The sequence below is a fragment of the Rhynchophorus ferrugineus genome, unplaced genomic scaffold, assembly GCF_030347505.1.
Source record: "Rhynchophorus ferrugineus isolate W39M unplaced genomic scaffold, kcgeb_rfMv2 rfM3, whole genome shotgun sequence".
Lineage (NCBI taxonomy): Eukaryota > Metazoa > Arthropoda > Insecta > Coleoptera > Curculionidae > Rhynchophorus > Rhynchophorus ferrugineus.
Genome location: NW_027472582.1, coordinates 34,797,237 through 34,824,138, shown reverse-complemented (window position 1 = coordinate 34,824,138; position 26,902 = coordinate 34,797,237). Strand labels below are relative to the sequence as shown.

Here is a 26,902-nt window from a genome sequence, read left to right as displayed (position 1 = left end):
ATGTATTGTCATCATCATTATCATCAATTCATAGTCAGCGCTCGTAGATCAGTCTCTACTTCTTAATCAATACGCTGCTATTGGTGAGGCAAGATTTGGAACATTCTTCACTACATTCCGTTACAGTTGGCAGTTGGCCACAACTGTTATACAATAAATTTAAAAGAACCTCTAAGTTCTTTTTGTTCTGGCCTAAAACCAGACTGTGGAATGGTGGATCAGGCATTACGCTCCAAGGAGTGCCTGGAGTGACAAGTTGGGCCAAGTTATATGAGACTGTCTCTGAGCTTACCAATACATGAAACCACCTCATAGTTGACTCCTGTGGGTCGCTACTGCTACTGCTAAATTTGGGGATAAGGCACCCGCTAACCGGAAAGTCGTTATTGGGCACGAGGACCCGGCAAAAAACAGATAGTGAAACTAACTATAGATTCGCAAAGTTAAGTTAGCACACGACTGAATGCTATCGTATAGGGGTAAAAGTTATGATTGCAGCGACGGATGGGGTCGTTTCAGCCTGAAAAAGGGGAAGTTAGCGGTGACGCAGTGCTAAGCTCCCAGCATGTCGACCAGCTCGCGAACAAGCGCATTTTCAGAAGAACTTGAGCTGAGTTGTTGTTTCTGGAAGGATTAAGATATGAAGTGCTTGATTTCTAGTGTCAGTTTCTCTGTGAATTTGATTATTTCTGAGAGTTTATTTCTAAAGCGTTTAAGATTCTCATGAGGAGCTTATTTTGGAAAACTTGAAGCCGTTTCACCTGGTTGGGTGTAACAAACTTGAAGTAGAAATTAGATCCGTAGAGGAGTACGGACCGAATTAACATCTTTTAAAATAAGCATTTGATGGAGATGTGAAGTCTCCTAGAAGGACGTATCAGAGAAGATAACATGTTTGCAATTCCCGAACCTTTCTGGATTGCTTTCTGGATTTGGTTATTCCAACCGAAACGTCGATCGAAGTGGAGACCTGGGTATGTGACGTTATCTAGCGATGGAATTGTTACGGTGTCGATCTTAAGTTGTGAGCATAGTGCGTAACGCTTCTTATGGAAAATTATGGCCTGGGTTTTCAGGGGGTTGATTTATAACCTACTGTATGTACTTCTGTAAATGTTTTTGAATTGTAACCTCCAGCCTAAAGGCCGTGAAGAAAGCAGTGTCGTAAGCGTAAAACGCGACGTCAATGTGCTCTTTTCTCGGCATATCTAAAATGCAGAGGTTAAATAAGGCTGGACCCAGCGAGGAACCTTGAGGTACGCCAGCGTCGATTTGTTTTCGACTGAAAAGTGTTTTCCTGATCTTGACCTGGAAAGATTTGTTCGATAGATACGACTTGATGACAGCGGTTAGCTCTTCTGGAAGGCCTGACCGCACGCATTTTGCTTTGGTTAGGTCCAGGAAGAAGGGTCTCTAAGTACGATCATAAAAGCGGCTACTCCACAGACTATATTGGAAAATTAATCTTGTATTTCATCCACACACTCAAGGAGAGAGTTTCTATTTTAGTGCACAGTAAAGGATCTTTTACTTTCCCAAAAAATCTTCTTACTTAGTTTTTTACGGTAGCAGCTTTAAACATAACCAAACTTGTGACTTGAAAATGATACATTTTGTGTACACAAGTTATGAAATATGAAAAGGTTTAAAACACAAAAACTTTTAATTTACTTTGAAAACCATTTTATTTTGGAAAAAAGTCCCATTAACATAAAACGGTCTATAGTCTACGACTGAGAAAATAACCTACTACAATCCGCATTTGATGGCAGTTCACCCTGGATTGTAAATTTTTGTCCAAATTCGAGACTATGTTAGTTCAGCAATTTCTTTACGCGTTACAACCTAAACTGTGTTGCTTGTGCCGGCAACCCAAGGGCAAAGAGTGTTTTTCAAACCTTAAATATTTCCTAATTTTTTATGGCTAGTAGCCTTTCAGCAACTTCAATCCATCTCTTATAACCTTACAGCTGCAGCTGCGATACTTTTGACCAATCTACACTTAACTTTGGCAAGGAACGCTTTGAGTAACTGTGGAACGATCACCAATCCAACGCCAACCTATCCTCTTTTATTTATAATAAATTTGTAATATAAAACTAAAACCAGCTATCAAAACACCAAATAGAAAAGGCTTTAAAACACAAACACAATTAACTTTAAAAATTGTTTTATTTTATGGAGACTTCTTGAACGGGCCTAAATCTATCACAAAACAATATCGGCGCCTATTTTGAAGGTGTTTTTAAAAATTGAAGATATTTTAGGTGGCCCTGTGAAGTTTCATCTGGTTCAGCTAAACCTAAGTTATTCATCTAGTCAGCTGTATATCAAACTCTAGTATTTTAGATCGGTGAACCCCATTTTCGTTCAAAATGTATGGCCACCAAAATGTAGTAAATTATTGCCCTGGATTTTTTTATCAATATTTAATATTTTAACTGTATAATAATGAAATACCAAATATCCAAAATTGGATTATTATATTCATATATGTATGTGTTTGACGAATGTATTCTGTTAGTTTTATGGATTCGCAATAAATGCCACGAATATAGTAATTACTACCAAACGCGGAAACATGACGTATATATTAAATAGCGTCGAATAATTTTACCATGACGATAAAGGATTTTTTTGATCATTAGCTTTTAAAGATTATGGCAATTGTGGCGTCAAGAATGTAATATACAATAAAGGTCAAGCAAAATGAATAGATAACTAGCAGTTTAAAGAATGTGCCAATTATTTACTAAATAACTGCACTTTATCGTTACGTTTTTTACATTTTCTCATGGCATGTCAATAATTTTCACTATATGTACGTTCTGTTCTATATCTTTCTTTATTTTAGTGATCCTCTCATATAATAATATTTTTCAATTATATTGAACAAAAAACTTAGTTATAACTGTATTTTTTATTACTACCTAGGAAGACTTATTCTAATTATAGTCGCGTGTTTGAATCACGCCGGGGCATGGTTATAAATATATATTTGTGTTTGTTTCTAACTGTGTTAAAATTCGACGATGAAAAAAAAACACCTAAAAAGTCTTAAAAGCACCGACTATACCCAAAAAAATATTAATAATGTCTATTGACACACTATTGTGAATTCTTATCTGGCTTGGACTAAGTTCTAATATTTTCAGTATCTTTCATTACTGACATTTAATTTTCAGAAATGAATGATAAAGTTCTAACTGTTCGGTTTGATCAGTGTATTTATCATATATTTATAGTGACTTTTGAAGGTAATTTTTGGAAATGATTTTTATCAAATATTTCGTCTTATAAGAGACTCTCTATTCCTTATTAATTTTTCAATGATGTGATAACTTAAAATAGCAGTGTCCCGATAGTTCCTACTACCTCTATCTATTGTATATTCTAAAAAGACTAAAAACGCTATGGCTAAAACCTTTCAAATCATATTATTATATAACCAATTTTCTTCATATTTTAAACATTACCTGAAAAAATTACAATTATTAAAACATTATAAACAACAAAATAATATTTAAACATTTTAAAGGTTATGAAAAAATTATTTACCTATATGGATAAGAAGACCTTGTATTCTAACTTATATATTATAAATAAAAAAATTGGGTAAATATTAATTTGTAATAATGCTACCCCATTCAAATTGAATTTTAAACGAGTTTGAAAATGGCTACATTTTACCTATCAATAAAACTTGACAGTATACGTCGGAATGTTAAAAACGATGTTATGTTTTATTTCAAAATTATGGCTAATGTTAAATCATTTGACTTGGATAAAGCTCTGGATAGAGTGAAAAGAGAAATTGTTATATATTTTCTTACAAGCCAAGGACACATCCTTTCCTGGTAAATATTTGACGCGATGTAAGCTTTTACAACCAATAATTTTAATTATTTCATTTCATCACTAAAAACATTCTAAAATTAATTAATTAATCTAAAATAGATAAATATACAATAAACTAAATGTTATGCTTCCCAAACGGATTTCAATGGAATTAGCGTACTAAAATAGAAATGGAAAATATTTTAAATGTGATAAGATATTTTCAATTTTCCTACAGTCTTTATGTAAAATATTCTTTATTATCGTCGATATTTATCTTTTTTGCATTAATTTTAGTTGAAAAACAATATAAATACACCTTTATAATTAAATGTAATTGCTTTTAATAATTAGAATCTTAAAAATTCATCTAAAAATGATCTTCAATATTCAAGATAATATATATTAGGCGATTCCACGTATTCTGATCATATTTTCACCTTTGAAAAGGCATTTGTTGCGAAAAAATTGGTACAATATATATTAATTAACGTATGTTCTATCTTGCTGGCAATATGGCGATATCGTATTGATAGAAGGATGTTGGTTTTGCAGCGATCCAAACTTAGATCCAGTTTCACACTTTTTCAGCCTTTCAATTCCCAGTCATTACCAGTGTTTGACGGGGCTCGACAACATATTTTTTCAAATCAAACTATAAAACTAATGAATATTCATTTTTGAAATTTTAGCATTTGATGCTTACTTTATACACTGAATAACTTAATAATTCTAAATAAAACCTGCTATTTTATGTAGAGAAATATCAAAACCATCGAATTTATATAGAAAGGTATGAACATATTTGTAGGCAAATTTAGCAACGAAAGCAAAAATATAGTGAAACGTCAAAAATGTATGCGGTAAGTCATTATATGAAATAACTATAAACTGGCACAATGAAAACAAGCAAACAAATAAAGCAATAAGACCAATACAAGCAATCATTTAACTTGTACAATTATAACAGATTTATTTTAACGCAAATTGAACAACATGGATGTAGGCAATATGTGGGTTCGAACAATTTAAGGATATTATCTCTGTGAGAACAGCTTTTTAGGGTATTCAGAAGTCACTGGTCTAATAAAATTCAATATAAACCGATGCCTTAAGCTCAACTCAACTTTACAGCAAACTCATTAAAAATGGAACCACACATACCTATGGTCATGAGAAAACATTGCCGACATTTGAACGATCTTATATTCTATACATAATGGCATACAACAGTATTTAAATTTCAACAATTTCTAGGCGCCTTCCTAATGTTTCATTGACAAAACTTAAATTCCATTTTAAATGGATCTAGCCCTATGAAAACTAAAACTGGATCTAATTTAACAACTAGAAAAATATTACATTAATCACAAAAGAGTATAAAATTTATAACTTTTATATTTAATAGCAATATGACAATTTATAACAAACTATCGGAAACCCCAGAAGGGCCTGTTACGAATTACTTTTAATAATCAATAACGCCATTTTTGGAACAAGAGAAAAACTGTATTTACATCGCTGTCCTTTTATGTGTTTTGATCAGCCGCTCGAAACAATTTACAACGTCCTCTGCTAGTTATTTTTCTTCTTTCCTATATATTAGGAATAGGCTTTTTTATCGACATGAACGGATATTTAACAAAGGCGCCCTCTTACGGGCTCATAAATCTACTACTTATAATAAGTTTTTGAAAAAATATACATTAAGAGGTTTAATAATACAATAAATAAAAACAAATATATTATTCCGGATCATTTTAGATTTCATAATAAGAACAGAAATATAGATATTGACTTTAGAGTAAGATTACTTATCTAAAGGGTAACAAGTGATCCCTAACGACATATATTAATTATAATAAATACGTATTGCTCACTAGGGAGATCGTTGAACCACTAAAGGAGATAAAAAAATGAAGCGAACTTGTTAAACCCCAAGTATCTATTTACATTAACCAACTTCATTACAATATAAAAACACAGTTTTAGATATGATTCACGTATTGTATACTACTTTATTATTAACAGCACGTTTAAAAATTTAGAAACATTTTTACTGACATATTATTTACATTTCCACCGGATCTTCAATATGTTAACCTCTAATTCGATACCGTTGACGTTTCACGGTATAAAATCATTAATTACAATAATATACGGTTTCGGCCTGTAACAAACGACCTAAATTTACCATGAAATGAACTAAAATGGGTGATGGCCCGTCCCTATTGCAAATAAAATTGGATAAAATTAAACGTTGCGAAGAAGAAATCAATGGTGACATACAAAAATTAAAAGAAAAAAGGACATTTTTGATACGCCAACAAGGTTGGTAAGTCTTAATGAAATATATTGATACGATATATTTAATTTAATGCAATATTTTTAAATTGGCCAATACAGCTTTTGTCTTGTTACAATGAATCTGGCGAAGTTCAGTAAACCTATTAAAAATGGTCGATATATTTTCGGCCTGATAAATAGTAGGCTTCATGTAGACATCATTATGTAGTATGAAATAAAATTTGCAAACGCATTACTTAAATATGAATTGCGGCTTCCATCTCTGGTTTCTTTATATTGTAGAAATTTCCTTACTACTTCTATCTTATGTTTGTGGATTGCTTTCAAAAACTAATAAAACATAATTTTAGATTATCACCATAACCTTTTAGAAAAGTTTGATGATGTTTATGGCTTAATTATTTATATGGGGAAAATACCTAGTTTACAAAAGAATTTTTTAACAAAGCAAATATCTGGTTTCAATTATGTATATAGTAGACGTTTCCTTGTTGCTTCCTTGCTATTTTCTCCAACACCGTATCATATGATGATATCATCATCAAATATAGCCATTTTATATTAATAGTCTATAACATGTATAAAGTGTGTAAAGAATTGGTTCCAATATAGTTTCTAGTGACAAACATACTTGAGTTTATTGTATTTAACTCTACCTCTTATTGAAATCTAAATATTGTGACTCAGATGTAAGAGTTTCAGAGGGCGCAACACTCTCAACATTAACGGTGACATTTTTTGAAACTTCTAAAAAATATTTTAAAAGACGTTAGCTGAATCTAAGAATATAACTCAGTAGGATATGTAATGAGCCCCAAAGTGTATTGAGAATCATACATTATTAATTTTCTTATCAAACAACAAAACAAAAACAAAACTACCAACCTAAATATAATATTCTCATTTGCTCCATAAGGAATACAGTGTCCAGAATATAGAAATTGACAATCTTTTGTAGTTTCCGCTTATAATACTACTATTAAATATATCTGCTCTGAGTCTCTTGCTTTCTCAGACGATTACTATCAATTGGATCACATTGTCACAATCAAAGGTCCTAGCCAAAATACACGACGGCCTCTAAAGGACCGCCGCACTGTCACCGTTGGAAGGGGACACCTCATTTTTTTCTATCGATAGTTTGGTTTGTATCTTGTAGTTTGCTCAATATTTCTGTTTTTGTTGATTGATTCTTAACAGTGGCGTTGACAGGTAGATAATGTTAAAGCAGAAATAGTTCGGACTCTGTATATATACTCTATTCTATACTCTATACTACTATATACTCTATTCCTTGCTAAATACCTATATATATATATATATATATATATATATATATATATATACACTTACGTGATTTTATAAAACCCGAAATGTATAGTCTATTCAAAGTTTTTTTAGTAATGCATCATGGATATTTGTGGCGTTGAAACATTGCAATGTTACCGAATTAACTCTGAGTTTTAGTTCAGTTTAGCTTTGACATACCAAAAAATTCTAATCTAAATAAAATAATTGAACAAAAATATTATGAAATATAATTTATTTCAACATTATAGTAAATCTAATACATATTTTATCGAAGGACTTAAAACTACAATTAAGACACAGCTATAATAGTTTGTAGGTTAAATTAGTTTTATTTACATTTAACTCTTTTCCACACCATCCATGAGGTAGAGTTTATAGGCGCGTTTTTTATGCAGTGGTGTCCCCCTGGAGGCCTAATCCACATAATTAACAATTATATATCTGAGAAATCTATCTGAATATCTCTCCTCCACCTAATGCTCATATTTAATTTTGAACAATTACAATCATATGTGCACACAAATCGTTCACGCCCTACAATACCATTTTCTACAGTTATATTCAATTAATTATGTGCATGCTTCTATTTGTTTCCACTCTCATCACTCTGTCTCTGGAATTTCTAGCATTGCACAGCATTATCATATATTTTCCTTCAGTCACTTTCACTTGCCGATTCACTGTCAATTCAATCACTAAACTGTTAATTTCTAATCTCTCTAAAACATGTTCACGATTTCACCATTTATCAATTATTTCCTCTGTATGTCTTATCGACTTCATCCAAACCGAAGGTTGGCAATGCTTCTTTCCACATATCCAAACAGCTTTTGATGGAATATTCTTCTCGGCCAGCAATATATCTGCAATTCATTATTAGTAAATATAATGATCAACAAAATCTAATCGAATGCTATTGTAACTTTTATCTTTCTCCATCAATTTTTATTGTCTTTACACTTTTTTGTTACTATCTTGCCAAGAGTGCTACAATGAACCATTTTGAAATATTCAAGTTTCATCAAGATACACAAATTTAAATAGTTTATCTTCCTTGGTCTTATTTTATGGCTTTAAAAATTTAATTATTTTTAAGGTAATGTCTGGAAGTTATATTAAACCTCTCCGAGGGTTATCTTTACACCATTTAAACCCTATGTCATGTAAGAGTGTATAAAATCTTACATCCCTTAAAAAGCTGCATGTCCCTAATTCTTTTATGTATACTTTTCAGACAGACAATTTTGTCTAAAATAATTTTATTAAATTATGTTTATATCGATAAAATAGTTTGTGTACTTATTGTTCTTATATATTTCGTATATTTGGTCTCGCCAATATCAAGATGGTCAAGATTCGTCACCCACTTTGTATGTAGACGGGTTTTCTTGGGTGAATCTAAGTTATTATGCTTTACTTTCTAAGTAATGTTATTCACAGTACTCCCAGTAATATTTAGCCCGGCAGCAACCCGCTAAAAACATTTTCAATGAAATTGTAACGACTAACATTACTTAATATCATCAATAATTAGCTCTCTAACGGAATTTACCAGCAAAAGGGGGCCTCCATTATCTCGTTACTTTTCGAAATAACCTACTAAAGCCGCAATCAATTTATGACCCTGAATATCTATTGTTTTCGGCATTTTCAAACAAAGTAATATGGTATATTACACAGCAACTTAAATTATCAAAATAATCAAAGGGCTAAAATAATGTTTGCCGGTTTATAACTTGTAGTAATTATAACTAATATTTTGAATAATTTAGCGTACATCTGACAACCAGACGGTGACCGGCTGTCAGATGTATGAAAAATTCTTGAAACCAATAGTGATAAGATATTTTAACTCTTACCTATAAATTATTGTGGCTGTATAATTAACTGTAGTTTTTATACTTACTATAATGTCAAAATAAATTTTATTTCATAATATTTTTGTTCAATTATTTTATTTAGATTAGAATTTTTTTGTATGTCAAGGCCAAACTGAACTAAAACTCACAGTTAATTCGGACATATTGCAATATTTCGACGTCACAAATATCCATGATGCATTACTAAAAAAACTATGAATAGCCAATGCACGTCATCAAAATGTATGACCTCAGCACGTCGCAATATTGTCGCATTTCCGTTTACAACTTTCGCCGGTTTATGACCTTTAATTATTATCTTCAATATTTTAAAGAATTTTGTAGATATTTGACAATAGAATTAACCAGTACCAATACAAATTGAATTTTATAGACTGATTCTATTACATGATCTGACGCATCAGATAGCATAATGCCTCCTTTAACTCAGATAAAACGAGAAGAAAAAATTTTCTCCGAGTTAAAACGAATTTTACATTTTTACAAACTGCATTTGGCAATATATTAGACGGAATCTATGACATGCATGTTACTTGTATCCATTTTTGTATCAAAATATTTTCAAGTTCTTTTAGTTCTGATAGTTCTAACCTTCTACTAGACAGTTAAGTCAGCTGTAGTGATTTCACACAACGAAATTTATGTAGGAGTATAAGTCCGTTTGAAATAAATATAATAATCTTGAAGTTTACTCTGACGTTTGGCATTATAATTTGACAGATGTCTGAGCTGTATAATTTTTGTAGTGTATTTATATATAAATTCAATTCAATTATACTATAAAATCATAAGATGTGAGTCATAAAAAATTGGAGAAATGTTCAATAATAAAATTGATGTTAAATCTAAATTTACACCTAAACTCCGCATATTCTCCATATAGAAGCATAATATATGACAAAAAACAGAGCATGATAGCCGTAATTTTCACATAAATTCTTGTATTTATGAATTTTTTTTTCAGTGGTCTATATAATTCATAAAACATTTCATTTCCTTTAAAATATTGGACCCATTTTTCTTTATAAATATTGGCTCAAAGTAATGGCTAAATGTATTTTTATATTACTTATTTAATTACTGCGTTAATAGATATATGATGATATGAGTTTTTACCCACGAGTTCCTCAAATAATTTATATATAAACACGGCGCAAACAATATTAACTTTTAATACCAAATGTTTGCTAATCAATAGTGACACCTACTACTGTTTTCTTTATATACATAGTTTTAATACATATGAGAAAATCACTTAAATATGTGTTTTCATAATATATTCAGTTAAATATCGATAATTTATATTTACCTTATAAATCAAATTAAATGTCCTCATAAGTTGTGATTCAGAACCTCTATGGATATTACTATTTGTTTAAAAAATTATAGAATCATTTATTTAGTATGAAATGTGACACACTTTTCTACTTACTAAAACACAAAATATTCTTTATTAAAATAAATAATGTTAAAAATCAGCAAATTTCTTCAAAATTCTATTTTGCGAACATGGTAGTAACATTATTGAAATTATAGCATCGTAATTGAACAAACTGAACGACGTAGTCTTGAAAAAAAGATCTATAGCATATGACAAATAATATTCCTTGACGTTCGGCCACATTTTGCACATTATAATCAATGATGTAGACCAATAAATATCCATAATCAACTTACTTTCTTTATTCACACACAAACAAAAGTATTATATTCAACTTTTGATATTACTTCTCCTATTCCATAAAGTCACTAAATAACTGCCCTTCAATAAATGCTAGAATTATTAAGTGTGTAATATTAATGGTCCTCTTTAATAAAAAATCATTTATTAGATTTTTTCTTATAACTAAATGAACAAATAGCTTAAAATATTTCATTCAGTCTATACATTTTAGCACTTATATTAATATCCTAATACATATTTATGTTTGTAAACGTTTCTTTTACTGACAATCTCTTTTATTTGTTTTTGCAATTTATATTTCATTATACATAATTTATTCAGGAAAAAACACTTGTTCTACGAATTTTTGTTAACTGTTTCAGTGAAATGCCAAAACACCCAAATTAAAAAATATATAACTCGTGACTTAGAATAATAAATCATTATTCATAATCTGTAATTAATAGTATTTATAGTAATGTATGATTGTCTAAATACATGTTGTATCGATAATTGCCTAATAGAGTAATTCCATATTGTTCGTCTCTAGAATAAAAAGTTGAATATTTGTCTCGGTAAATTATTGTTCCAGCGTTTTTGAAGGTCTGATTTGAAATTTGACCTTTTATGACGATGTATCAACGAGAAAAAATAAATTACCATCAACTGTAATAAAAAATACATCAATATGAATTCAAGAACAATGTTTTTTGATTAATATAACTGAGTGCTCGATATTTACACTACGCTTATAATAACTTAACATAAAAACATAATATTGATTTAAATTTGTTTCACTTTTTTTCTTTATGCTCATAGTTATCTTTGAAGAAGTAGGCCAATGCGAAGATTTCAAAGTTGAATAGGTAAATTGATATAAAACATAATATTATTACCTGACATTAGAACATTTGCACAAGTAAAAATTATGTACGTGTTCATTTTACTTCAGATTAAATCAAACAATCGAGATTTTTATGAATTTATAATAGCGATAAAATAGCGTGTTTTCATAATATCACAATAATTCCATAAATAAACTCCACAACAAATTGTTTAAAAAGATTTCCACTATATAACACGTCCCTAAAAAATGCTCTTTCGGTGTTAAAAATATTCAAATTACAAACGCATTATCACAAAGATGACATTTTTAAGCGCGCTCGATATGTTTATCTCTAAAGAGCGGTCGTGCTATATTACATTAAGCGTTTGAATTAATTCGTATAGGTTTATAAAAGATGACATAAGTAATACAGCATTTGTTTGTTTCCCTTCCTCCTTAAACATTCTGTATCTCCAGAAACAGCTGATATTAAATGATCACTTCATATAATTAATGAGCTGCAAACGTGCAATTGTGAAGAAAAGAAATGATCTAATCATTAAACCTGTTTAAGTACTTAAATGTCTAAAAGTATTGTAAATAAAGTAAAAATTTAACTGCAGAAATGTTAAGAAGTGCGTTTTAACTTGTGACTTGCTGCTTCACAGTCAAATGTATTTCTAAATTGTAGCTAATGGTGAACCATCAAAATATGTTGTAAACCAAATTAACGACGGATCTAAGCTCATGTTGAATATTTGATAGAATCAAAAAAGTATAGTCTAGAAAAATGTAAAACCATAACTGTTTATCACATGAAAAAAAACAGTCGAAATGATCTAAAAGACAGAAAAAAATCGTTTTTCGATACAACAATGCTGGTCTCGCTATAACTAAAATATACAACATGTGAAAGTCATTGTCAAATCATAACAATCCTTGTTAATTCTAAACTCCATAAGTTTAAAGATTAGCTCTGGTAGTTAATTTTTGAACAAACAATAAGTGTAAGTATAAAAATATATGGTGTAAATAATATAATATAAAGGGGAGTTAAAAGTTATATAAATAATTAGGTTATTATATGTGTGAGTGAATTTATTAACATACAAGACATTTGGATTAGTGGTTAAATAATATATTAGATAAGCAATAGTACATTGAGGATGAGAATCAATGTTTCTGATTTGGATTAGATTACCCAACGGCGTTGCACGAGTTCCTGACAAAGTCTTTGGTGGTGGAGGGGAGGTCAGTGTGGAGAAAAACCTTACTTAGGTCGAACGGAATTACGTTACTAACGAAAGCCAAAGGGTGGCTTTTCGCTCCATGAAACATTCAAGAAAGCTGCGAGAGTCAGTGAGGATAAGTCAGTATTTGAAGCATTGAATTGAAAAATGGAATAGAGCTTTAAAAAGTGTAAAGAGTTCAGCCAGTATTGCTGGTTTGGTAGAATGAATACAATATATATGTAAGCAGTAATACAATATATAAGTAATATATGATAAGCTTCATCGCTTATTACAAAGACACGAAAGGACCCACAGGATTTGAAGCCATCAGTGTAGATGCTTACATGCTAGATAAAAGGAGAGCAATTCCAAAATTTGGATAGTGTGAAAGAAGATAAGTATTCCTTCTTTGAGGAACGACAGAGGGAGATGTTAAGTTAATCAAACTATTATAATTTTAAATGATACATCTGTTGAAATTATATTTTTATGATTTCATAATTAATGATTGGAAATGTATTCACCAGTGACTGATTGGTTTTTTTTATGTTAAGCAACATGCATAAACATTATTGTTTGAATTTTCATTTGTCGTGCAATGGTCCTGAGAAATCGACTGAATATTTTAAATATAAGTAAAATCTAGTGTTAAAATAAGTTTTAATTTCAATTTCTAGCAATCCTTGAGCGAGATATAACGCATCAGTAGAACAAGACAGTGGCTATGGGATCAGTAAAACAAACGTAAATAATGAATCACAGTAATTATATAACTTGAGGGATTATTAAAGCAGAACTAGCGACATATCTCGACATTCATCTCAATGGGGGACTAAATTGAAAATCACGTTAGGCAAAAAGATGAGCAGCCGGCGAACTTATGCATATTTGAAGTCGTTCATTTTATGGAAGTACGTCAAATCACTCACATTACACAAGTACAAACATGCGAGTCGAATTACAGAACGATCTCTCGGGAGAAAATGTTCTAAACAAGATGTGGAGATGTTTCTAAACAATTGCTTGATATTAGTAATAGCACAGTTGCCGCTGAATATTTACATTATCTGCTAATTATTGTCACCTATATAGATAAACCTCAACGACAGTAATTAAAAGTTTGTAGCAATCAATCTTAAAAATCCATCTTAATCCATCCAAGATTATAAAACAGCCAGAAAATAGAATTAACATTATATTAAAGAGCTAAAAATGCTTTTTTTAAATAATTTATTTTTTATTATTTGTTCCGGTCCGAATTGAATATTCATAGATCGGACAGGACAACGTCTCTCAGGACAACTAGTTTAATACATAGCATGCTACATTTGAGGTAAATATAAAAATTTTATAGAACAATAAACAAATTTACATTCTGAAAAAAATACATTTAACTTCCAGTCTAATATTTTTAATATATAGAAATATTCAAATTATATATAATATACATATAACATGTCACGATATTACAGATAATGTACCAAAGTTCAAAAGCGACATATGACTCATCCAACCAACCCAATAAATTGCTATTTCGAAATTATAGAGATTTCATATTTTCCAGCAAAAATAAAGGAAGCATTTTGTTCAATGTTAACTGTAAAAAATATCCGGTTTGGAGGACTTCATAACTTATAATTATATTGTAATTATATTTTAATTAAAATAAGCTGGAACTTACGACTGCACCATATTTATTAACCATTGTTACAGTGTAATAACATTTTTGTTATGTTTCATGTTAATGTTTCTAAAAACCAATAAAAAAAGAAATATACTTTGCATAAAATATAAATGAGGTGTAAAATTTACTATAATAGCCTTTTTGTGTAATTTGAAATTTATCTATTAATCATTATATTTTATAAGGATTTTGCATTTGTACTAGTATATTTATAAAAATGATATTTCTAACGGAAATAAAAAAAGGATTTATGGTTATAAATTTTACAAACATAATAACTTTAGTATGCCATTAAAATGTACTTATATAATACAATTATTCAAATGATCCTGCAAAATCTGTAAAGTGTTAATAAGTAAGTTTTTAATGAGAAAAATTAGTCAATATAGAAATAGTCAATATTTTCCATTATTTTCTAAAACTCTTTCCCCTCTCTCTGGCAACTTTATATTGCCATTTTATTCATCAATTTATTTTCGGATTTATTTAACATTTTCGAATGCAGCAACAGTTTTATTCGATTTTAAAAAGTTGCTGTACTCACTAGCAAGATCGGCGGTGCAGAATTTTGCGGCCGTGAATGTTCCACCTCCGTGTCAATGTTGATGACTCTCCTAGACTAACCCATCAATTTTTACTCTTAAAAATGTCATAGTGTATTTATTTGTCACTGCCACTTACAATACGCCACATCAAACATTTCTTTCTTGCTTGGAAAACAATCAAAGCGCGATAATGAAACGGTTTTCAGTCAATTTGTGTGCATTTAAGTAATTATCAGTCAATTCAATTTCAGTCAAGCCATTTTACCTCCTTTTAAATGTTAGACAACATCTGGAACCAATTGATTCGTCAACTACTAAACTGTTTGAAAGTACTTTGAGAGTTCAAATTGAGTTTTCGACCAATAAGTCTTGCAATTCCTTGTCTTCGAATTTTATTGTTCCTCCAAGTCGTCTATTGACATTGGCATCAAAATCGTCACCTTTAATCGTTAAAAGCAAAACCGATAATTGGGATATCATAGTATCATTATAGCAGCTTCACCATAAGTTGCTAAAAGTGCCAGAGTTCATCACATTTATTAAAACCAAACAAAGGAAGTCGAATTTTCAACAATACATATCATCAATATAATAAAAATGAATTTGATCAAAATTGCTTTCGGCTAAATATTTTTAGGATATGAGAAAAACTAGAAGTTTAAGGTGTAATATAAATATAGGCAATAAACTGGTTGATAAAATAACATTAATAGTATTTTAATTAACAATGTTTTCACGTTATTTTAAGCACAAAACAGTACTAATTATTTTTCATTAAATAACTTTATTCATGATAGTAACAAGTTTTGAATATCTGTTAAACTTCATACTATTTTAAAATATCAATTACTAAGAATTGTTGATTACATTTCAAACAATATAAGTTAAATTTTTGCCAAAAGCTTCTCTTTCTCTACAGAAAACCCAATGCTGTATGAGAAAAACGTACAACGTACATTATAGCAACATAATTATAGCATAATTATTGCGACCAAATATTTTTGGTTACAGTAATACTATATTATATAATATGGTCATATATAACAATAAAACAAATTTTTTTAATTTTTGTCCCTTCACTTAGTATCTCAATATTATATAGAAATGCCACTTTAATTATTTCAGTAATATCGTAATAATTATGTATAATAATATTGTAATATATATAATCATCAAATCATATAAAATATATTCTATAAATAGTTATTTTTTAAATCAATTGCTAAAATATTTCACTAAGAAATTATAATAAAGATATTCTAATTATATTTCCAAGAACTAAGTATAAAAAATATAAGTGTAATATATTATCATATTTGAAGAGGTGGGAATTACAATATCCTAAATAATTTTTTATACTGTTATCTATATGAGTAAGTATGTTAAAATAACTCACCTGCATCTCTTCGGCAAAAAGGCTGATTCTCGCTTACAGCATAATTCGACTATTAAGACCACCAATTTTTTTCTGGGAGAACTGGGGACTGTTCATCGGTATTTCCTAATTGACAGGCTTTACACAATCGGCTGTAAGCAAAATAGGAAGAATATTAATGATAAACTGTAGAACTAATAATATTTTCAATATTCATCATGTTATATATATTCAATTTTAATATAGGGTTTTGAGACGTATTGACGTTGGCACTCTATATCGATCATGTTGTTTTCGCTCTAAGACTAGCCATCGTGGCACTAGCCGCCTGTTTAAGCTGTTGTTTATCCTTTACGCAATAAATCCAAATCACCCCGGAATTAAGCGTTACATCCAAATTATTAACACTTTATTGTCAAAAAAGTCTGCTTTAGTACAAACATTGCAGCCATTCAAAATCGAATCTCTAAGTTTTAGTAAATAAATTCAAACCAAAATTCGCACATCAAAAAAACGCCAAATCATCACTGCTCTACACTTTTTCAAAACACATATTGATGATAACGTTAATACCAATCGCTAACCAAACAAAATGATGATAACGACACGATCATAAAGATAAGCCGCAGTTGACCGATGATCAAACTAAATCTAAACATATTAGGTACATAATGGCATACATGAGCATTTCATATAAAAATTGACTTGTTAATATCTGATATACAACTTGCTTCATTATATTTCAACATTAATACGTCTATATTGAAAAGCCTTAAGTTCATAATATATACATTTATATCATCAACCTAAAGTTACACCCTATAAAATTCAGTTGGTGTAGGAATTAAAGCCCTAAGCACAGACTCCAAATTAATCCAGCCCCACGTAGTCTTAATTTAAATATTCTGAAATAATGTAACACTAAAGACAGTGGCATTAATAAGAATTAATTTCTAGCCCCAATATATAAAATAGAACTACTACACCACGCTAGTTTTACTTACAAACTGAATTATAATAATATCAATAGGGTTTTCGCATTGACTGAGTAAATTATTGATAATATTTAATGTTCAATTCCATTGAATGGTCACAGAACTAGATATGTTACATGTTGGATTCAATTAATTACTCAAAAATTAGATATACAACAACAAAACCAATTATTAAACCACATTTTTATTAAATCATTTTATGGATGCCTATAAAATATCAATTCAACAGTATAAGAGGCTACTGTGGGTATTCCCAGTTTCTCGTAACCTGGGTAAGACTTTTGAATAGTGGATCCACTGTTTAATAATACAACTAATGGAATTTTTTTATTGTTTCTATTACGTAATTTTAAGATACTTAGAGATTATTGGAGATTGGAGATTATTATATAATGAAAATAATATCATATCACTGAATATTAAAATATAATTATTAATAAGAACTCTATTAATGACATATTTCATTATTCACATATTCGCATATTCTCAATATACAGTTATTGTGACGTTGAAATAAAGATTTCAGATGGTAATTTTCCTTACATTTTTCTATTTTACTTCCGAAAAGAGAAAATCTTAATTTTAACCTTTTCAATAGAATTGAACGATACACTCATAAATAAAAATCGCCTACATTATATAGTAGATGTGACAAAATGTCCCATTTGAACGCCTTCTTTTTAAATATCTAGTTTTTGAGTATAAAGAGACTACGATGGCCGCATTGGCATTATATTATAATGGGACAACAAAACATCTTATATACATCTACTTCTGGACGAGACCTTCTGGAGGTATCACAATAGGTTCATTTTTATGAACTTTATCCATTATAAAACATATACATCAATGAATTAATTAATTTAATGTTGATTAACTATATCTTCTTTGGTTCAATAGATGACATTTAAATGTTTTCTTATAATCGATCCATTACAGTTAAATGCAAGAACTATGCCCGAAAACATTGAAACCCGAAGTCCTTGTTTGTATACGAGTATAACTAATTTTCAACTTTACAATTAAACTGACAAAACAGGAAAGCAAATAGTGTGTATAAGTTATTTGTATCCGAATTTAACATTGGAACCTAAGAAGTTACCATAAGATAGGGTCATTAAGAATACGTAGTTGTAGTTTACAGAGAATACGAAACAAGCATCAATTCAATTTCAATTGAATTGTATTTCTTATAATGTTATTCAATAATTTATCCGATCGGTATAAACATTTTTTTAGTATTAAACATGACATTTCATGACACGATAAAAATTTATACGTATGAATTTTTCAAAATAATAACCAAATATTGATCAAAATAGCTGCAAAATATTAATTATCACAATAAAAATAAAAATCACACACAAAGAATAACAGTTGATTCAGTTTCAAAAATGTTTAAAATTCATGACAAAAACAATATGTTATCCATCAGCTTATTGTAAATTACGAAGCATGCCAAAAATAACAGAAAAAAACCATCACGGAAAATTACTCTATTAGATTATTGTATGTATTTTGCGCAGTGACACCTATTGGTGAAAATGTAGTATTGTCAAGTTATTCAATGTTTACAGTCGCTACTAACGCTCAAAATGGAATTTTCGAATAAATCCCTGTCGAAGCCCATCAAATACTCTTCAAAACTTATGATGATTCTGCTTCGTCCTATACCAGATTCAAAGGTGGTAATGTTCGTCACCAAAAAAAAAAGTCAGACAAAAACAGAAGAGATGTATGTGGTGTATCGTAACTGGAAATTAAAAATAAATCTATTACTATCAATCCCAAGTGCAAACTTCATGGTTTAGTTAAGAAGAGCCTATCGCTATCGAGACATTCATAGCCATGAAGTGTTGCTGTACATATGTGGAAATCAACAAGGTATAGTGTATAAATAACTACTAAAACTGAATGAAACTGTTACCACAAATATCTTGCGTCAAGCGAATACCGAATAACAGACGCTAAGTCAACCTCTCGCATAACAAGGCTTAGCCACATGTTGCAAATGCAGAAACACAATTGTAGCTCGAATGCGAAGTTCTGCATCGAGCGCACTCATCAGACATAACACCTTCTGACTACCACTTGTTCAGATCGATGCAGCAGGCACACGAAATTTCAAAATGCTAAAGAAGTGTAACAATAGATCTATAATTGGATCGGTGTCAAACCACCATCTTCATCGTTCTTTAAATACTGAATCGCCTAAAGATGGGAAAAGTTACAGAAAATGATGAGAAATATTTTGAATAATGTATATTGTACCAATTTCTCTCAATAAGTATATGTTTAAAGTGAAAAAATTATCACAACACATCTAGGCACCCAATAGATTTCGAAGGATACATACTCTAAATGCGTCCACTCTTGAATAACCCCTAAAGTTAATATAATCAAATGCAAAACAAACAATCATTTGCGTAAAGTATTATTTCACTCTTCATGGAATGTTGCTATCGATGAGTACATTTACAACACGTTCAAGCGAAAAGACAACAAGATAACTTTATATATATATTGTTAGATAACACCTTAAAAATAACTTAACCTTAACAACATTGCCTCTTGCGATTATCGCTTGGTCTAGATGAACAGTATTTCCACATGGTGATCTAACATGAGGCAACTCTTAGATAATCTTAGTATATGTCAGTAGCTTTTCCGATTCTAGAATTCAACTATGTAAATATTAAAAAAGTATTTGCAAGTTCCAGTACATTTACTGATAATATTAAACATATTTTTATAATAAATATATTTCCTTGAATATATTATAAGAAAACGATTCAAGATTTTTATTAAGGTAGATTCAAATTTTGTTCCCAAACATTATAATTTAAGATGCTTATCTGTATAATAAAATAATGTATTAAAGGTAGAGTAAGTACGTCTAAATTGTTAAATTCCACAATATAGGATTTTTTCTGTGACATTATATAATTCAATACAATGTGTATATATGTACATATTTGCATAATTAATTTTTAAAGGCAAAACAACTCAAAATGACATTGTCACACTAAACTCAACTCTCTGTATTTAAATTTAAACTTCAAGATATATTAGATTAATTTTAAAATTATTATTTAGTATTATTTATTTCGATCGACATATTTTTAACTCAATTCTATATTTTTATCTTTTACATCAATGGGTATAAAATTGCTCTAGTTAAAATAAGTATACAATTGTTTATTACAAATGTTTTTTATAACAAAATAGTATATCTCGATATTACATACAATAGAATTAATTTTTCTGTAACATACAATTTTATTTAATAATTACTGATCGTTATATGTATTTAGATACTGACGGCATATGTTTGATTTAGTACATATATATGTATGTGTATATTTGCAAAACCCATTTCTGATAGCGTGACAAATAACAAAGAGGATTGTCTCTTGAACAAACACGCAAATATATTATAAAAATGCATCATTATTTTTTAATCAAATCAGTCATTGTACTAATTAATCGAATTCTAATGCATTTTTAATATGATTTAAACAATATTTCATTTTAAATCAAATATTCATATAAAATTATCCGAATGTTTATCACAAATTTTACTAAACGCAAACATTTTGTTGACAAGTTTATCCTTAAACTTTTGTTCAATATATTTGACACGAATATTGGTCAACTATTTTTCAAAGTTTTACTCTAAAAGCTCGCCTTTCTTTTTTATTGATCACTTTGTATTTTAATGTAACTATGGTGCTTTAGTCTAAGGAATAGAACGTAAAACCTAGTGATATTTTTTGAAATATATTGACAGAAATAGGCAATGATGTATAGCATAATTTAGGTCAACTGGGCTAAAGCAGCATATTACCTACAGACAATATCGTTACAGATAAACTGTAGATTTGTATTATATAGACCATGGAAGTATACAAATAAATTTCAGTTCAACGATAGAAAACGGCACGAGTTAAGTAATTAAAAAGTTATCTGATTTGAAACGTAATATCATGAAATTGACAATTGGACAAAAAGCAACAATATAATCCTCAAATATTAACAATTTTGTATCAGCATCGTATATATTTTTTTCTTCTATTCGAGATTTATTTGAGCAATGTTGCTGAGGTGTAGTGTCCATAGTAGTCCATGTAGACATCATAACCTCGTATTCGAATGTTTTTTTTTTGGAAAAATGGGAGGAAAGAAAAATATGAGAGCTATATAACATATATGTGATTTTTGTCAGAAAAACATATAGTTCCCAGGCTCATTGATTTAAGAATGAGTTATTCATTTATCTTTTTCTTTGTATTCTTTCGGAAAGTTCCTTTGTACAAAAATAAAAAAGACCCATTTAAGGCTCATTTTAAACATATCAATTGCAATCAATAGTAGACTTTCATTACAGTTTAACTCAATTTGTGCTTCCAGACTCCCAGAAAATCTTTCAGACTTTTCAATTGTCCAGAGCTTTATTTGACTATTACAATTATTATAATAATCTGCTGTTAAACAGATAAAATTTTCTTATGAATACTTTATTAGTAGTAGTTAATAAAATAATACTTAACAACGGAAATATATTTAACAATACATGTATGAATGAAAAGTATTAATGTAGACTATTATTAATTAAACAACCTAACCGAACTATTAAAGTTCATGGTTTTGGCATTTCTTAACATAAAATAACAGTTTTTCATTAATTGATTAATTTTTGGGCTAATTTTTTAGTTTGAATAAATTTACTGCAAAAGCTCGTCAAATTATTTTAGAAAGTTATGAAGATGCTACTGCGTTATTTCCCAATTGTCGGTTTTGGTTTCAATGACTTAAAAATGGTGTCAAGCATGTCAATGATAAAGAACAGCCTAGAGGACTAAAAAAGTTCATAGACAGTAAGTACCCAGCTCAAACTCTTAAAGACTTTATTAGATTGTAAACGAAATATATGCATGGTAATATCACCAAGATGTAGTGTGCTACAAGCTACAAAAATGAAATGAAATGAAACTTTTACTGCAAATATGTACCAACATGGATTAAACAAACTCAGACTAATTATTTAAATATTTTAATTAATATCAATTTTAAATAATTTTCTCAATATCAGAATGATCATAATACAATATATATTTGCTATAACTAGTTAACATTACAAATTAATAAATTCAGTAATCCTGAGACTGTATAGTAATAGCGGAATATACACATACATTTGGTTTTACCTTCTATTTTATATGCTCGTTTCTCGGTAACGTACCATTGTTAATTTATTACAATTACTTTTGCTAAAGCATCAATTTTTATAGCTGTCGATTATGTTTTATATCTTTAAATGTATAACAAATAACATCTACAATCCGTTTGGAATAAAATAATAATACATTGTGTCTAAATTACTGCAATATTTGCATTAGAAATTCATCAGATCAGCTGGATCCCTAATTTCCACAACTTATCGTATAGTTTAAAATCTTGGGGGTTTTAGTCTCATTTATCGTGGCCATGCTAGGAGCGTTAGAAGCTTTTGCCACTACTTTAGGTTTATTTTTAGAATCTCTTATATTTTGGAATTCCTTAATGACCTCACACCATTGATAATTTGTAAGGTGGTTTTTGCCACAATAACGGCGTTTTGGTGGTACATTTTCCAACATGTTGCACATTGATGATAAGTGATACAGTGCATACACAGATAAGTGGTTACAGTAGTTTTTGGTGTCCAAACGATTGAGATGTTTTGCACTGGGGTATTAATTTATTACTTTTTAGTGCCTCAACGGTAACCTTTCGGTACGGTAACAAAAAAATTGAACCGACATCAAAAAATAAATAAGAAACTCACTAAAAATTAAAAAATAATCAAACTTAGATTTTTAACACAGAAAACGTTTTAAAATAAAATATGTACATAATAATCGTTGTAATAACTAAATAAAAATTAGCAAAACTCTTATTTAAGCTCTCTACTACACATAACCTATGTAACACATGTATTTTATGTTCTATTATATACACACAATTTAGCTTAATACCTACCTAAACTTATTTATCTATTTACAATATTATTTTAACTACTACCAACAGATCAATTTGAAGTCGATGCCAAACATAAACAATACAAAAGTCTCCTTTTTACCAACGAGGGTTTATCTTGACTGGTTCTGCAGTTTAACGTAGGCTTCGAACCACGGTCGTCGGCATTAAGCCTACCGACTAGCGAGCGACCAACTTTAGAAATCATCCCAGAAGGCATCCGGTCTTACCCAGCCTGGTTATTGGCGTGACTGGGATCATTTTCCTTATCGTATTTTACACCCTTGCCTAGGACAATCACAAATATTAAACAATCACAAACATAAATTTACGACCATGCCCCAACAGGATTCGAACCCGCGACTATCGTAACAGTAGATGGACCGTCCTGTCGCTTTTACCACTGCGCCCACCAAGCCGGCTTTTTTACATTTTAGTGAGTTTCTTATTTATTTTTTAAAGTCGGTCGAATTTTTTATTGAAAATATTTTTAATTCAGTAGTTAAACTTCTTTATAGAAGTGATCACTGGATACATTTATTTTAACCCTATCATTTTTCATGAATTTATTTTGGAAGTGCTCACTCTCAACTTCCTGATTAAATACTGCATATAATAGTTCCTCCTGATTCCTGACATCTGCAACTGTAATCGGCGGTCGTTTATGGGTAGGTTTTGATTGTAACTGCTGAGGTTACTTTATTTCGTTTTTTAATAGATGGGGTTTATGCGATTTGGTTTCCGCTATCTTCCTTTTCTTCTTATTGTTTTTTTACTCTAATCCACCTGGTATCCTCAGCCAGATCATTTTCACTAAATACTTCCGGAATTTCATGCGACGTATACCTTCTGTTTTTTGATTAGACCTTAGTTTTTTGATTTCTGTTTTCATTAAATTCACTTGATCCCGAAGCTCAAGGACTTTAGGTTACGCAATTTTTGTTTTTCAGCATCAGCAGTTTACAAAGCCGAGAATAATTGTTTCTCATTTTGAAATCTAATAGTGCTTTAAAAAAATACAGGTATTCATTTTAAGGCGCTGTACTTCTTTAGAAGTAGAAGGAAAGAACTGTGTCTTTACTGACTGCAATTTGACCTTTTCAATTTCTTTGTTCATGTCTAGATATAATAAGGTCTAAAAATAGAATATACATACTCCTTATCTACGTATCACCAGCCGAAACGAGAAGAAAATCATAAGTATTTAAGTTATAATTTTATTGATGAGTTAATGAGATATTCTTTTTACCCTTTACATCCCCTCGGCACCTCGTAATATCTCCTTTTGTGAAAATGCTGAACACGAACACGAAATTAAAACCGACTAAAAAACTGCTGTATCTTTAATATTTTCAGACCAAATGTAATAGTGTTGATGGGTATGTGACGATGGACGACGTCTGGCAAGAATCTCTGCAATAGGATAGTCCTCGTCATTAACATACCCAAGCTTACCCTGTCTAATATTTGACAGGACAGGATGAATCTTTCTTTTCAGATTTTTATACTATTTTATACTATTACCATGAAAAAATTACATTTACAGTCACAAAAAGTGGAACATATTAAATGTGGAAAATGTGAGAGAGGTCGCTTTTTATTGTTAAATAAGAACAAATGCAGGAGTTTAAATATTTGGGATATAGAAGAAAAAAATTACATCTACCACCGAAGTAATAAGCTGAATCAGCCAAGGTATACGAGTTTTGGCTTCTCTAAGACTGTGCGTAAGTCTAAAACCATTTTATCAAAATTTAAAGATAATATAGGGTTCGAGGAAAAGCTTCCCATTTTAAGTCGTGTATCTTTGGTAGCTCGTTAAAAGTTACGATAAATTGGTTCGACAACTGATGCGTTTGCTGAATATTCCTGCCTTACTGGTGAAAAGCTGGCTTTAAGAGAAGCTGGTTGATTACTTGTTTTGGTTTTTTTTGCTCAAAAATATAATCAATTCTACAATGACCGAACCATAGTGTTTTGTGACCAAAAGTCAATTGCTTTATTAACATACAAATCCTATTAATATATTAGATGTAAAGGAGAGTGAACCAACAATAAAATTTAAAACTAAACAAAATGTATGTCCAACCTTTCGTTAAACTCGTACTGCACTGCCGAGGAGAAATCTTGTCTTTCAATAACGATACTGTAATCCGCTTTTATTTGGATTTAACTAGTTCCATTGAAAATATATGCTCAAAACTCCAATACTAAATTAAAACTGACGATGACCATGTAGCAAGAAAACACATTATATTAAAGAGGAAGTATAAGTTAGAAAGTTGCTGATTACATTTACATACATACTTATACGCAGTTATTAGCACTTATATATAAAACGACATTTCTTCATTGTTGATCATTCGTATTTTTGTGGCAAAAATGTTCAGAACAAGCATATTATGAACATTAATATTATGTATTGGCATTAATTTGTAACGTTTTTTAAGTGACTTAAATATATTTTAGTTAAATAGAGAGAATATATAGATAGTTATATATGGAAATAGTTAATACAGTATTTTGTTGCTCCTTTCAACAGCAATAAAAATATTTGTTATGAAGTATTAATCTCGGTGTAATTTATTTAGAAAGACGGTAATTTATTATTACTTATTAGATAGAATTGTTCGGTAAGGACAAAATTAATATTATCTTAACGTCGATTAGAAATTGAACATTTCGACACACCAGAAAGGTCGGATCTACTATAGCTCTGCAAACCTAATGTAAAAAAATATTAAATAAATTTTAAAAATAAAAAAAACCACAAATATTTTTCTGATGATTCTGCATTCGACAAAACACTTGTTCTTATCAGATTTCATAAAAAAAACGAGTCTATTCACTGATTGTATCTTAAAATGAAAAGTTATAAATTGATTTAAAATAAATTATTTTTATCACAAACACTTAATAGTGCAAAAAATAGCATATTTGTAAGCATTCGTAAGAATGAATCTGCTAACATATTAAAATACGCGAAATCACAATGTATCAAAAGTAATAATCAAGTATAATTAAAGCCGGCTTGGTGGCGCGGTGGTAAAGACGATGGGACGGTCCTCCTACTGTTGCGATAGCCGCGGGTTCGAATCCTGCTGGCGTATGGGCGTATTTATGTTTGTGGTTGTTTCAAATTTGTGAATGTTCTTAGGCGAGAGTGTAAAATCCGACAAGGAAAGTGATCAATCCCAGTCACGTCAGTAACCAACCAGATCTGGAATGA

General features: G+C 29.8%; 1 protein-coding gene across 1 annotated transcript in view; it reads right to left on the bottom strand.

The window, feature by feature from the left end:
• Nucleotides 1–26,902, bottom strand: part of LOC143193282 (calcium release-activated calcium channel protein 1) — an 86,531-nt gene that overhangs the window by 45,669 nt on the left and 13,960 nt on the right. Inside the window, exon 2 of the mRNA XM_076399395.1 lies at nucleotides 16,682–16,812. Within this exon, the coding sequence (XP_076255510.1) occupies nucleotides 16,682–16,687 (6 nt within the window). The 5' untranslated portion in view covers nucleotides 16,688–16,812. The remainder of the gene's footprint in view (nucleotides 1–16,681; nucleotides 16,813–26,902) is intronic.